Raw genomic sequence first — 14417 nt, forward strand, 5'->3', positions numbered from 1 at the left:
GTACCATCATGTTTGATTTTCTCCCAATCCGACTTGGATCTTCTATCCGACGTGCCTCGCCTCGCCTTCCCCCTAATTATCTCCGAGGGCCTGGAATGCGCCAATAAAGTCAAAAAAACCCGTCGAAGAACGGACGACGCACGGCTACTTCAGCTGACAGGAAGTTAAAATTAATCTGGAATGTAGTCAATCGACGCAGGGATTCGTGCCTTAGTCTAATGTGCCCAGGTTGTCCGTATCTCGTCCATGTTTCTTCGAACGCAAGCCGGGTGTCAATCAGTTGCGAGCCAGGTCATCACACCATGAGTGGACAAGTCGAGCAAATCCTCCCCCCAAACGGGACACGGTTGTGGCCCTCACGCTGCAAGCCATTTGCGCTACGGGGTTTGGGGCTCAAGATAGTTGGCGCTAGATGCACTAGAGCTGTGTAGCTCCTGCCATTCTCGTCCATGCTTCGAATAACCTCCGAATGCACGTACGCCGACTCCGTACGCTTGTCGCCGCTGCCAGAGAAAGTAGACGGTCTAGAACGGATGTCTCTTCCATCTCCTTATCCCTCCCTTGGAGGCAAGACGAGAGAGGCCATGGATCCTCATTCCAGGTGCCAGGAAAGAACGTTGTGTTCTTTGAGAACAGAGTAGTGCATCGTATGCGTCCCTCACCGGCTGTGGGTCCCTCTTGCGAATAATCAATAATAATGAGTGAGCTGATGGGAAACTTTTTTTTTTCTGTTGGGTCCCTTGGGGTCAACAGCGCGACTAGACCAATAAGACACTAGCACGGTAGATACCCATGAGATGATATGATCATTATTGAACAAAGAAAAGAAAACGAACGCCACTCCTCCCCGGAGCAGGAGTACGAAGAGAGGGGGCGAGTGCCTGACGAGTCGACGAAAAGACCAGCCCAGCCTCTAACACCAAGGCGTGCCACAGATCATTTTCGAGAAAAGTCAAGACCCCAAGAGTCAAGAGTCAAGACTCGAGAGTCCCATCCGCCTCCCCCCCGCACGAACCAGAGATCCCGTGAGCAACTGACTCGTGTCGTCACCGACTTCGACTCCACCCCGTCTCCTGGTCCCGTGACTCGGTGTTCTGTCCGCCGCTCAGAGTAGTAATCGCATCACATGATCTTTGCTATTATTGCCTGAGGCAGCAGCCAGTCATGCGCCTTGACCGCCTGCATCATCGTTGCTTATCACGAGGGCGGTCATCAACCACCGCCGGTGCTTTGGCATGCAAGAACACTGGTAACAAACCGGTCTTTCGCTCGGGAAACAAGTGGCCGTCTTCGAATGTGGATAGACTCAACCTTCTCCTTGCTTGATCTTGTTTGGCTTCTAGTTGCTCTTTCCCTCGCTCCTAGTGCCTTCTTATACTCGGTTCTTGAGCTCGGCCCTGTCGTCGTCCTGTCGTCGTCCCCGGTCCAAGCTGAACCACTCGGGACCACTTCTACTACTACATGACGCCTCTGAATGGCCCTTTAACTGACCGCAAAGTTTCCCGGCTTCCGGGTCGCTGCGATGCACTGACACCCTCGACAGTCGAAGTTCTTCCATAGTTCATCGTTACCGAAAACACTCTAGCACCATTCAAGATGATGGCATCAAATGTCCTGTCCCGCATCCTCCCTCACAACGGCTCCCCGTCGGTATACGAGACGATTCGACAACATGACGCGGGTTCGGACGACTCAGACGTGGAGGAACGTGCAGGCCTGATGCTAGGAAATAACCAGGATGAAGATTATAGTAATCGAGAGCTGGAGGAAGCCATGATCGAGGCTGGGAGGGATGAGATGTCGAGTCCGACTCCAAGTGAACCGTTCCTGACTCATCGCAGCCCCCAAAGGGTGGTCGAGGGTGGAGATCAAGGTGCAGCTGGGTCTCGTCGTCGCAGGCTTAGTCGTCCTCGTTGGATGCAGACATCGTCGCCGCATCATGACCCGGACGATAGAGACGACGATGTGCCTGCCTCTCTCTACGTGGAGGGTCGGCAGGACGACGATGACTTAAAGCAGCGTCTCCCTCCTCCTCCCCCTTCCCATCATCGCTCAAGCCAGGAGCCCCCGGTACCTGGGCCTTCCTCTGGAGGCGATCGGGCTCGGTGGGAAAGTACCAGAGAACGTTTGCCCTTACACACGAACCACCAGAGGCAACGGCCGGGGTTGATATGGTCCTTGGGGCATCCGAGCTTAGCCACGGTAGATCCAAAAGAAAAGGCCTTGTGGATGTGGGCAAATGTGGAGAACCTGGATAATTTTCTGAAGGACGTTTATACGTATTTTCTAGGTAATGGGATCTGGTCTATATTGCTGGACCGGTTCCTCAGTCTCCTGTACGCCTACCTTACCCCTTCGATTTGCCTTTGCTATAGCGGCGTATGGGGGACACGGTGCTAATGTTGGTTGTAGGACATTTGCATTTGTGGTCGGCTTCAGTACGTTTCTTATGAACTGCATTGACTACCGCAGTGTACGCGGAAGCAAGACCTTGGATGATATACTCATCCCGAAATGTACCAAGAAGATGTCTATGTCTTCGACCCTCTTGCTCTGGCTGCTTACCTTTTTCTGGATCGGGAAGGCCTTTCAATACGCTCTGGACATCAGAAGACTCAAGCACATGCATGATTTTTACCATTACCTACTTAATGTGTCTGACGCCGAGATCCAGACGATCTCCTGGCAAGAGATTGTCAGCCGGTTGATGACGCTGAGAGACTCTAACCCCGCGACGGCCGGAGCGGTTTCTGCAACGCACCGCAAGTTTATGGGCAGTCAATCCAAGCAGCGAATGGATGCCCACGACATTGCCAATCGACTGATGCGTAAAGAGAACTACCTCATTGCCCTGGTGAACAAAGACATTTTAGATCTGACGCTCCCTATACCATTCCTCCGAAACCGACAGCTATTTTCTCAGACCCTGGAGTGGAACATCAATCTTTGCATTATGGACTACGTTTTTAACGAGCAGGGCCAGGTGCGGACACTATTCCTGAGAGACACACATCGGAAAGCGCTGAGTGAGGGCCTGCGGCGGCGTTTCATGTTCGCAGGCATCATGAACATTTTTGTGGCCCCTTTTATCGTGGTCTATTTCCTGATGCACTACTTTTTCCGTTACTTCAACGAGTTCAAGAAGAACCCGTCTCAGATTGGGTCTCGGCAATACACCCCTCTAGCCGAGTGGAAATTCCGGGAGTTCAATGAGCTTTGGCATCTCTTTGAGCGTAGGCTGAATATGTCGTACCCTTTTGCCAGCCGATACATTGATCAATTCCCCAAAGACAAGGCCGTCCAGCTGGCTGGCTTCGTGGCATTTGTCTCCGGTGCCCTGGCCTCCGTCCTTGCCCTGGCATCGATCGTGGATCCCGAACTGTTCTTGGGCTTTGAAATCACGCCTGACCGCACCGTTCTGTTCTATCTTGGCGTCTTTGGATCTATCTGGGCCTTTGCTCGAGGAGTGGTTCCCGAGGAAACTAATGTGTTCGATCCTGAATACGCCCTGCTCGAGGTGATCAATTTCACACACTACTTCCCAAATCACTGGAAAGGCCGACTGCATAGCGACGACGTACGGCGAGACTTCGCCACGCAATACCAGGTCAAGATTGTGATTTTCTTGGAAGAGATTCTCAGCATGATATTCACCCCCTTTATCCTTTGGTTTAGTCTGCCCAAGTGCAGTGACCGGCTGATTGATTTCTTTCGAGAGTTCACGGTGCACGTGGACGGAATGGGCTATCTTTGCTCGTTTGCCGTCTTTGACTTCAAGAAAGGCACCAACGAGATCACGCAGGGAGATGCCGGCCGACGAAACCCTGCGAGGCAGGACCTCCGGGCGGACTACTTTTCGACCAAGGATGGCAAGATGCTCGCATCCTATTACGGATTTTTGGATCACTATGGAGGCAACCGGCCTGCTCATCCGGCTGGGAAGCGTCCGTTCCATCCCCCACCCACATTCCCGCCATTGGGATCGCCCTCGATGATCGAGCCGGGCAATATCGGCGACCGACAGTCTACCGTAGGAGTTCCTCGGTTTGTTAACCCGGGCCTAGGAGACTCGATACTTTTGGACCCCCATCACCAGCCATCTGCGTCGGGATTCCGGACCAGCAATCGCAACCCGGCCTATTCCCGCTATCGGTCGTCGCGTCCTTCGCGACCGGCCTCGGACCCCATCGAGGACGATGAATCGCCAACCGCAGAGACGCGGAGTCCGGCCGTAAAGAAATCGCCGCACAGCGGAGCCATCGGTGGCAGTGACAGCAACCTCGGCGACTCGTGGCGAGTCAACTTAATGGGGGATATCGAGGAAGATGACGGCGAGGAAGAGGGGGAAAATGTGGATGCCATTGCCGGGGGTGCAGGCGTGTTGGGCCTCATTCAGCAATTCCAGAAAGTCAACAAGGACAACCGCGGCCGGAACACCGTAGGGATTTGACCTCCGTCTGCACTGGCGTTTCTTCATAGATAACCTTGTATACCATCATGTGGTTATACCAGCCAACCGACTTAGGAGTTCAGTGGCCATCGTTTCGGAGTTGAAACTTGACGTGGTTTTAATCTTCTTTTTTCTTTTTCTTTTTCTTTTTCTTATTCTTTTTTCTCCTCTGCTGTACTCCGTACTACAGTACGTCGGGGAGCCCTATACTATGCACTATTTTTGACACATGGAAATTACGGTTGAATTGATGAAAACCATCCCTGTCACAGATAAATGGAGCGAAGTCGCCCAGACTGGAGCACGGCAAGCCCCTTGCGGTGAATTTTCATGGTGGAATTGATAGCCGGGCGGGATTATCCCCCCTGGTCAGGTTGCAGAGTTATAAATAGAAACACTGCAGGGACCGATGGATTCAGGTTTTTTCATATTCATCCTTGCGAGATCATATTGACACTCATTCGTGGATCCTGCAGGTCCCAGCCAAGAACGACATGGACATCGCTGACAGGAAGGGGACTTCTTAGGGGAAGAATGCTGGATGTCATCTTCGATCCCACTGGAATGTGTCTGTCGGTCTGTCCTCTCTCTCTAGTCTAGAACCTCGGATCTTCTCATTGCTGATCCGGGGCATTTTTCCATGTGCTTATCGGACGCAATGCAGTCGATACGCATCCTACTTGAAGCCGATGCACGTCGGACGGAATCTGTGTAGTCGTAGACTGCTACTCCGTAAGTGTTAATGGGATAGATTAAAACCAGAGGGGGTCAATTGTCAGGACGAAAGTACTCAGAAGTACTCCTGATCACTGGACCCAAAAAATGGCACACGAGAGAAGGTCTCGGCCTCTTGGCTCTGCGGGTGCAACCGTGTCGGGTCGAGTTGATTGTCGTCTCTCTGCTTCTTCTTCTTCTTCTTCTTCTCTCCTGTCATCCATTTCTTTTCATTCATTCAGGCAAAATCTCAACTTCCATCATGGGGTGCGTTTGATTTCCACCATTCATCGTCCCTCGTTTCGCTCGCTTCGTCTGTTCGTTTTCTGTGATTTGCAGCCGCCACGGATCAGTATGACCTGAATGGAATCCTCCTGAAGCTGAATTAATGGTTTTGATTGGGTTGGATTGACTTTGACTGGCCTGGACTTGAATCAATTTGGATTTTTTGGATTGTTCGCGAGAATAGAAAGAGTCTCGTGATTGCTCTTCCCCCCTGTCACTCTTTATTTTTTTCTATTTTTCTATTTTCTCTCTTCCTCTTCTTCTCGTCGGCCTTTTCTCTGTTTTCTCAATCTCCTTCCTTTTCTCTTTTCCTTTAGCCAATTTGGCTTGGGTTTATTGTTCCTTTTCTCTTTCTTTGTTTTTTCCCCCTCTTTAGATTAGATCGGTGTGTGGATTTTGTCTCACCTGTCCCCCCTTAGGGTGAGGCCTATCAACCTTCATGTTCCGAGCCCGTCGATACCGAGGCCTGCTGGCGTTCGCTGCCATTTTTGTCTTGGCCGTCATTCATTTTACTTCCTCTCGAGAAACTTCAACCGTCTCTCTTGACATTCCTCCGCCGCACGTGGACCAACCCGACCCGGTCTCGCCGATTCCGCCCGCCGATAAACAACAGGAACCCGCTGGTTCCTCACCACCCCCGTCGCAAGAGGTTCTCCCCGATTCTCCTGCCTCTCAGAAGTCCACAGACTCGAATGCCTCCGAATCCGATTCCAAATCCGATGCTTCCTCCCACGATCAGTCTTCGGGCGAGGGCTCGCCTCAAGCCCCCGAACGCCCGCAGCCGTCCAGCGATGCGCATAAACTCAAAGGCGGGCCTCTTCTCTTCCCGGGTTCCCAAGGCCAGGATGCTCTGAAGGTAGAGCCCGCAGCAAACCCGAGACCTCACTGGCAAAGAGTCCCCGAGAATTTCCCCATCGCGCCTGAAGATATGATCAAGCTGCCGGCCGGCAGGTCCAAGACGCTTCCGACCCTACAGGCGAAATTCCGGGACGAGACCTCTGCCGAAAAGATGAAACGTATAGATAGGCTATCAACTATCCGATCCGCCTTTGAACATGCGTGGAGTGGGTACAAGGCATCGGCAATGGGCCACGACGAACTCAAACCCCTGCGGGGTGGGTTCCGTGACACGTTCAATGGCTGGGGAGCGACGCTGGTTGATACATTGGACACGCTCTGGATCATGGACCTGAAGGAGGAATTCTCGATTGCCGTCGATCAGGTGAAGAAGATTGATTTCACCACCACCAAATCCGACGACATCCCGATCTTCGAGGTGGCTATTCGGTACATGGGCGGCTTGCTCGGCGCATACGATATCTCCGAACATAAATACGAGGTCCTTCTTGAGAAGGCCATCGAGCTGGGAGAGATCTTGATTGGCGCTTTTGATACGCCTAACCGGATGCCAATCCTCTATTACAACTGGGCGCCGTAGGTTGCACCGCATGCCGGGGGACCATTGGATATGCTGACTGACATCATGCTTCACAGAGACTACGCAGCTCAACCGCACCACGCCGATGCGAAGGCAGTTCTTGCCGAACTGGGCTCTCTCTCCGTGGAACTGACCCGTCTAGCTCAACTGACGAAGGACAACAAGTACTACGATGCCATTGCGCGCATTACGAACGAACTTGAGCAGTACCAGAGTAAGACAAGCTTGCCCGGCCTATGGCCTCTCCACGTCGATGCCTCCGGATGCAGAAAGGCCAACAACCCGCCCCATCCTGCCAATAGGCGCGTGGATGTTCCAACTCCCGTTCAAAAGCCGGATTTGGGTCCGACGGACGCTGAGAGCTATAAGAACCTTTTCGAGGAGCATGAAAAGCATGACAAGCTCCAGGCGAGAGGGCTCCCCGATAACGCAGAACCCGCCGTTTATAATAACCCCGTGAAAGAATCGAGCCCTAAGCCGAATGGAAAGGCCAAGCCGGTGGCTGTAACGGAATGCACCGAGGGTATCACAAGCCCAACGTCCGCTATCGATAAATATGGACTCGGCGGTCAAGCTGACTCGACGTACGAATATCTTCCTAAGGAGTATATGCTTCTGGGTGGCCTCAATGAGCAATATCGTACCATGTACGAGAACGCCATGAACGCAGCTCGCGAGCACATTATCTACCAGCCGATGATCAAGGACGTTCGCAACATCCGGTTCACGGCTACCGTTGGCATTCCTAAGCCCGGACTGGCGGGTAAGGTTTCCCATTCCTATGAAGCAACCCATTTGGCTTGTTTCATGGGTGGCATGGTCGGCATTGGGGCCAAGCTATTTGGGATTGAGGGCGACATGGACCTCGCCGCCAAACTTACCGACGGCTGCGTGTGGGCGTACGAGTCTACCAAGACTGGCATTATGCCCGAGCACTTCCTTGTGGTTCCCTGCACGAACGACGGGCCATGTGTGTGGAACGAGACTGCGTACTGGTCAACATTGGATCCGTACGCCGAAAAGCGGGCGAATGCTGCGTTAGCTGCAGCGAGCAAAAAACAGGAATTCGCCCGTGACAGCCAGGATTTAACTCCTGACAGCGAAACGTCTGCATCTGCGTCGGCATCTGCTACATCAGTCGCCGGCTCTTCCAGGTATCACGGCAAACGATCTCCCGAACGAGGCAATTGGCATGTCATTGCATCACCTACGTCTGCACCTAAACTCAAGTCGGCCGATGCCGATCTAGCAGACCGGGACACCAAGAAGATGAGCATGGCTTCCCATGAAGAATTCGTCAGCGCCCGGATTGAGAACGAGCGCCTGTTCCCAGGCGCTGTCAGTATTCCCCGTCGCGAGTACCTTCTCCGACCGGAGGCGATCGAGTCTGTCTTTGTCATGTATCGTCTCACGGGCAATAACTACTGGCGTGAGAAGGGCTGGAAGATGTTCCAGGCAGTTGCCAAATACACTCGCACGGAACTGGCCCATAGTGCCATCAACGATGTCACGGTGGAAGGCCCGCGGACGCAAGATCGCATGCAATCCTTCTGGCTTGCCGAAACACTCAAGTACTTTTACTTGCTCTTCAGCGACCCCAGTGTGGTCAGCCTTGATGAATATGTATTGTAAGTTATTCGGCCCACTTGGTTCAATTCTGAGAAGACATACTAACCGACCTTCTCTTATAGAAACAGCGAAGCTCACCCGTTGAAGCGACCTGAATACTAGATCTTCAATCAATTGTATATTGAAGGGATTGAGGAGCTGAACATATCACACATTCACTTTTGTTGTTTGCATTGTAAAAGCACTGATACCATGTTTTATTTGTTTCCCAAGCACAGTGTATATGAGCATTATGGACCGGCCCAACGGGAGTCTTGACGATACTTTTTTTTCTTGTTCTGCTTCAATGTGACTTAATTCTTTGGCCCCTTTTTTGCTATTACTATTTTTTCTTCTCTCTTTTCGAGGGCCGGTGTGGACAGCAGGAATTCTGTATTGTTATTGGAATTGTTTATTGTTATATAGAGAGGATAACCGATAAACGCAGATGGATAGGACAGACAAGACAGCCTTGTGGACCAGGCCCATTCCGGGTACTTTATTTTTAGTAGGCGCTGCTAACAGACCGGCGGTACTGGCAGTGGCAGTTCCCCGCCCGCCTTTTCTGGACGGCGCCAACTTGCGTCCGCTTCCATCGTCATCATCGTCATCCCACGTTTCTCTCTCCGTCCTTCTTCCCAGCCAACTCGCTAACGGGCGCAAGACGGGATGAGTGCAGTGTCTCGACACGCCCGACCACGACGATCGAGCTGTGGGAAATGGAGTCTGAGGCCTCATTGGACAACGAGCAGCAGTTCTGGGACGGTAAGATCCCGCTGTTTTTTTTTCTTGCCCTTCCTATCTTACCCTGTCTCTCTACCCGCTCGTTCGCACCGATCGCTCGGTCTCATGAACCCATTGAGGGATTGGTGAACTAACGTTTTATCGAGTGCAGAACTCCAAGAGATTGTTTCCACCCCTTGCTCCTCCGAGGACCACATCGACGACGCACTCCGGTCATATCTAAGTTTAACCACCAAGTACAAAGGTCAATAAACGGTCGAGATCTCCAAAAGCAAAATATCTACTTGCGCATGGGCTGATGAGAGAGGGTCTCCGACGACTTTTCCAGATGAATACCTACACTCCGAGCTGGCTGTCTCGCGCTGCTCGTACAAGCTGCTCGCCTCTAGCATCTTTGCCGATCATGGCGACTACGTGCGACGGCAGATGGTCTACGGACTATTGCAGGATGACGACCCGGATACCCTCCACCTGATTGTCTCGTTTCTACTCTTCGACGGGCGACAGAATGAGACCCCCTTTCGGATGATGGACGAGGAGGGCTCGTTCCCGCGCATGCTGGAGCTATTACAGGCGCAAAATCGACATGTGGACGAGGACACTGGAGCTCGTCTCCATCGACTGTTGATGGAGCTGCTCTACGAGATGTCGAGGATACAGAGAATTAAGATTCAAGACTTAGGTGGGTGATTTTCTCACAAGCGAGCGACTGGCGGTCAGGCGGCTTGCTGATTGGTGTGTACAATGGCAGTTCTCGTGGACGATGAATTCATCAAGAGCCTTTTCAATATCATTGAAAACCTCTCGTATGATGCCAACGATCCATACCATTACTCGGTCATTCGTATTCTGGTGAGTGACTGTCCAGGTTCTAGGGTTAAGACAAGATGCTCATGACACGACAGTTGGTCTTGAACGAGCAATTCATGATCTCAGCACACGATCCCGTGGGTGAGCGATCGTCGTCGGCTCCTCTGACGAATCGAGTGATCAAGGTGCTATCTATGCACGGAAATTATTACAAGACGTTCGGCGAGAATATTATTCTTCTAATCAACCGAGAAGGTAACAACTCACCTGATCCTCTTAGCTGCTGGCTCAATCATCTAACCGAAATGCAGCCGAAACTTCTCTTCAGCTTCTCACTCTCAAACTTCTATACCTCATCTTCACAACGCCTAGCACGTACGAATACTTCTATACGAACGACCTCCACGTCCTTGTCGACATTCTAATCCGAAATCTTCTTGACCTGCCCGAAGAAGCCTCCGCTCTGCGCCACACCTATTTGCGAGTTTTGTACCCGCTGTTAGCACATACGCAGTTGAAGGCGCCGCCGCATTACAAGCGCGATGAGTTGAGGCGAATGCTCAGCATCCTTGTCCGCGGTCAGCTTTTCAGCGGTGAACTCGACCGCGAGAAGATCATGCATTTCGAAGAGGTTGACGAGACGACTAGACGACTAGTCAGCCGCTGCATCGCAGTCGAATGGCTACAAGATTGGGACACTACTCGAGACGACAAAGCTTCGCCGGACAAAGAAACGGAGCCTTCCTCGGCCACGGATGTCTTTCCTGTCGACGTTGATATTGGAGCTCCGCTGGAGCCCTCGCGTACACTATCGCCCACTAGTACCAACACCAGCACGGTAGCCAGCTCACCGGAGACAGCATCTCCTACGAGACTAGATGGTGTGCACAGCAGTAAACCTAACCACATCCAAAGGCTGGGAATGCATCTCGAGCCCGCATCTTCCTCGTCGCTGAGCGTCCAAGAAGTTGCTTCCCAGCACGAAAAGCCAGGCATCATCACCCCCAGTCGACATGACAACAGCAATACCGACTCCCTGCATGCCAAACCCAAGATCAAGCCTCTCCCACCGAATCCCCGACGCTGGCGCGGGCGAAGAAGAACTCTCACCTCGGAAGATGAAAACAACCCTCTCAACATCACCCACACCCGCAGCAGCACCAGTAGCAGCTATGACAAAATCCCTGAGGACGCCGTGCCGGATGCTGCAATCACTGCCAGCCCCATCGCCGCCTCTCCCACCCTATCCCCGGTCACAACCGCCGCCCACCAGCCCGGCGACCGAAGAAACTCAACCACAACGTCGGGACTGGCTCCCCCTCCTGTCCCCGGGCATTCTCGTCGCTCCGCGTCGAACCCGCCCCCGGCCGTGCCGCCTCCTCGTCGATCCACCCACCCTGCCGTCCAAGCGCATGCCTCCAGCCACTGCACGCCCGTCACTAGTCCTTCGCGACTACAAGCGCAGACATCGGCACCGCCTCAGCTCCCGCAACCCCTCAGCAGCAAACACGGGCAGAAACCCGAGCCCCCGCGGACTCGCCGCTGGGGTCGTGGTAAAGCGCATGCGCCGTCTGATACCTCGGAACGATTCCATTCAGATACAGAGCCGGGTCAGCCCCACTCCTCTGTGCCTTCCAACGAGAACGAAAAACGCAACTCCGGACCAACGGTCAGTGTAGAGGAGGCGGTACAGAACGTCACCCTTGAATAGAAGAGGTCGGGCTGGGCCTGTGGCCTGGAAGTGTGTGTGAGAGAGATGATAGATGCGATACTGATCTAATCAATCAATAAGATTTCATTTCTATTTGGAATATTCAATCTTCGTCTATCTCTTCCTCATATGAACAAACCAGAAAAAACAAGTAAGAAACCCCAGATTATAATCAATTCTCATCATCTTGATTCCTTTCTTTTTTGTTTTCTCCTCCAACCAGCAATAATAGACGACACGGCATGGAACATAGGCTAAGCAAGCAAGGTATGGTATAGTATAGTATAGAATAGTATAGCATAGCGGTGTGCATCTGATTGATTGATCTCTTGTTAGGAATCGTCCTGTCTGTCTGGTACAGTTATCTGCCGTAGGTTCGGTAGCATAACATAACATAGTATACCATAGGGTAGTTATTGGATCAGTTAGGGTTGTACGTATGTACACCTTACCTATAGAATCGACCTTCTATCTAGATGAATCGACCTAGTCTACCTAGTCTACCTACCTACCTACCTACCATCTAGCTGAATCGACCTAGTCTACCTAGTCTACCTAGTCTACCTACCTACCTACCTACCATCTAGCTGAATCGACCTAGTCTACCTAGTCTACCTAGTCTACCTACCTACCTACCATCTCGACCATTACCCGATTACCCTGTTCGTCATCGGACATTCCTCACTTTACTCTCCTTCCGTCTTACCTTTCTTCTGCTTCTTACCTCTGAGGAGATAGACAGGTTCCTTCCTAAACAATGTATACATAGCTCGAAGGAACTGAAACTGAAACTGAAATTGTTGATTCCCTTTCCGTTTCTCTTTACACACAAAGGAGAAGAAGTAAAAGCAAGCCGAAACTGAAGAATAGTCTGTAGATAAAATTCGTTCGTTTGTTCATTCCTCAATAAACGGAACGAGGCTGGGCCAGCTATGCAAAAGACCCCTGCAGGATTGCTATGTACATAACATACAAGCATAGATAGATGATGAAGTAAAGACATGAAGGGAAAAGAATAAAGTAGAGAGATAGAAGTTAACAATGAAGACTGATGTCAGGAAGAATAGACCAAGTGTTCAGTCAACCATGGATCCAAATAAGAAGAGAAAAAAGGGTAAGAAAAGTCGGACCGGTAGACCAAAGCCAAAACCATAATCATAACCATAACCGCAATCACATGCAGACTGTTTCTTCCTCATGATGAGAAGAACTAAAGCGGCCAGCGCAATAGGGAACATCTCTCACTCGGTTTTAGATTCCAGGATGTAAGATTGGCAGGATAAGAATAGGTAAGGTCAAGAGGGGCTTCACGTTGAAGGAAAACCAAAGGACAAGAAACACTAACGCATTTCAAGACCCCAATATTTCTCAGCCCCAAACGAATCCGGAGTATCCTGTTTCCACAGATCATCGAACGCAGAATGGAAGATCAGATCGTCATAACGACGATTGAAACTCTGCGACAGCGTGATGATGGCCGTGCCCTGGTTCTCGCGCGAAGGGACCGCCCGTCCATTAGCTTGGCCGTGATGCGGCCACCCCGATTCCGTGATGACGGTGCGCTTGCCCCCAGCGGCCGCGGAGATCCTGCGGGCCTGTTCAAGGGCATACGCGCCTGCGCGGTCGGGAGTCATATTGGCATCGAAGAAGGCATGGCAGTTGGCGGCGCAGTAGTCCGAGGCCTGGCAGAGTTCTGGGTGCTTGAGGAGCACGGAGAAGGTGTCGACGGTTACCACGGGCCCTTGGTAGCCGGCGCTGCGGAGCTTGTGACGCGCGGCATTGACGGCGTTGACGACGTCGGGGACGGAGTTCTGGCCCTTGTTGACGAGCTCGTTGCCGACGTTGATGGTGTGGAAGGTGGACCAGTCGCCGGCGGCGACGCGGATGATCTCGTCGATACCGGCTGGAAATTCGTGGAGGTCGAAGATGCCGGCGAAGACGCGGATATGGCGCTCTCGGGCAGCCTGGACGACTTTTCGAGTCTGGTCGCATGCCACGCCGTAGATGCGCACGAAGCTGTAGAGGCGAGCGATTTTGTCCATGTCTTGGTTGACCTGGGCCTGGGTTTTGCAGGTGCTATCGTCGTTGAATGGCGCATAGGTCACACCAAACCGCTCTTGAGCTTCGGGACTGACGAGGACATCGGGTGAAGGCACGTTTGTCTCGGAAGCTGGCTGCGAGGGCAGGGCATCCGTGGGAGGCTGCAGCACATGGGATTAGCCACCAATGATCGATCTTACGAGTATTGAGCTCGTATGGCTACTTACATTAACCGGGGCTGTGGCAGTAGGAATGAGGGTTTCGACGCTCAGGGTCTGCCCCATCTCATTCACATAGACGATCACACTCGGCTGCTCGTTCTCCTGGTTAACATTACGCTGTTCAAGCTCATGCATAGCCCCTAAGTCAGGCTGTTAGTAACGGATGCGTAGGCTGTGCCATCGAGAAAGAGGTATACCAGAGGGGAGTGCAGCGACATGGAAGCTGAGCAACAGCACAGCGACGAAACGAAGTAACCAGTTCATCGTTAATTAAATCCCAATCAACGATCTTCCCTAGAATGAAAAAAGTTTTGTCGAAAAAGGCAAGGATTCCAATCTCGATGCAGGATTCAAAGGGTGTATCGTAGGATGAAGCGTGGTAGAGATAAAAAGGTC

At 52.0% G+C, this 14417-nt stretch overlaps 5 protein-coding genes across 5 annotated transcripts; 4 read left to right on the top strand and 1 right to left on the bottom strand.

The window, feature by feature from the left end:
• Positions 1-991: 991 nt before the first annotated feature.
• atgI (autophagy protein ATG9) lies at positions 992-5293 on the top strand. Its single transcript, XM_046094385.1, has one exon. It carries the CDS (start codon positions 2294-2296, stop codon positions 4448-4450), a length of 2157 nt encoding a protein of 718 aa, XP_045950364.1. The 5' UTR covers positions 992-2293; the 3' UTR covers positions 4451-5293.
• Positions 5294-5888: 595 nt separating this feature from the next.
• LDX57_012636 (class I alpha-mannosidase 1A) lies at positions 5889-8618 on the top strand (the record flags this gene model as incomplete). The annotated part of the gene is made up of 3 exons (XM_046094386.1): positions 5889-6883; positions 6944-8515; positions 8579-8618. 3 exons carry the CDS (start codon positions 5889-5891, stop codon positions 8616-8618), a joined length of 2607 nt encoding a protein of 868 aa, XP_045950365.1.
• Positions 8619-9665: 1047 nt separating this feature from the next.
• On the top strand, positions 9666-9929 carry LDB17_1 (pre-rRNA processing; the record flags this gene model as incomplete). The annotated part of the gene is made up of 1 exon (XM_046094387.1): positions 9666-9929. The coding sequence occupies one exon, from the start codon at positions 9666-9668 to the stop codon at positions 9927-9929; it is 264 nt and encodes an 87-aa protein (XP_045950366.1).
• A 197-nt stretch (positions 9930-10126) lies between these two features.
• Positions 10127-11760, top strand: LDB17_2 (pre-rRNA processing; the record flags this gene model as incomplete). Its single annotated transcript, XM_046094388.1, has 2 exons — positions 10127-10304; positions 10361-11760. The coding sequence occupies 2 exons, from the start codon at positions 10127-10129 to the stop codon at positions 11758-11760; spliced, it is 1578 nt and encodes a 525-aa protein (XP_045950367.1).
• Positions 11761-13100: 1340 nt separating this feature from the next.
• Positions 13101-14285, bottom strand: scw4 (putative cell wall glucanase (Scw4); the record flags this gene model as incomplete). The annotated part of the gene is made up of 3 exons (XM_046094389.1): positions 13101-13961; positions 14028-14161; positions 14219-14285. 3 exons carry the CDS (start codon positions 14283-14285, stop codon positions 13101-13103), a joined length of 1062 nt encoding a protein of 353 aa, XP_045950368.1.
• Positions 14286-14417: the final 132 nt, after the last annotated feature.

This window comes from Aspergillus melleus, assembly GCF_016097325.1.
Source record: "Aspergillus melleus strain CBS 546.65 chromosome Unknown contig8, whole genome shotgun sequence".
NCBI lineage: Eukaryota > Fungi > Ascomycota > Eurotiomycetes > Eurotiales > Aspergillaceae > Aspergillus > Aspergillus melleus.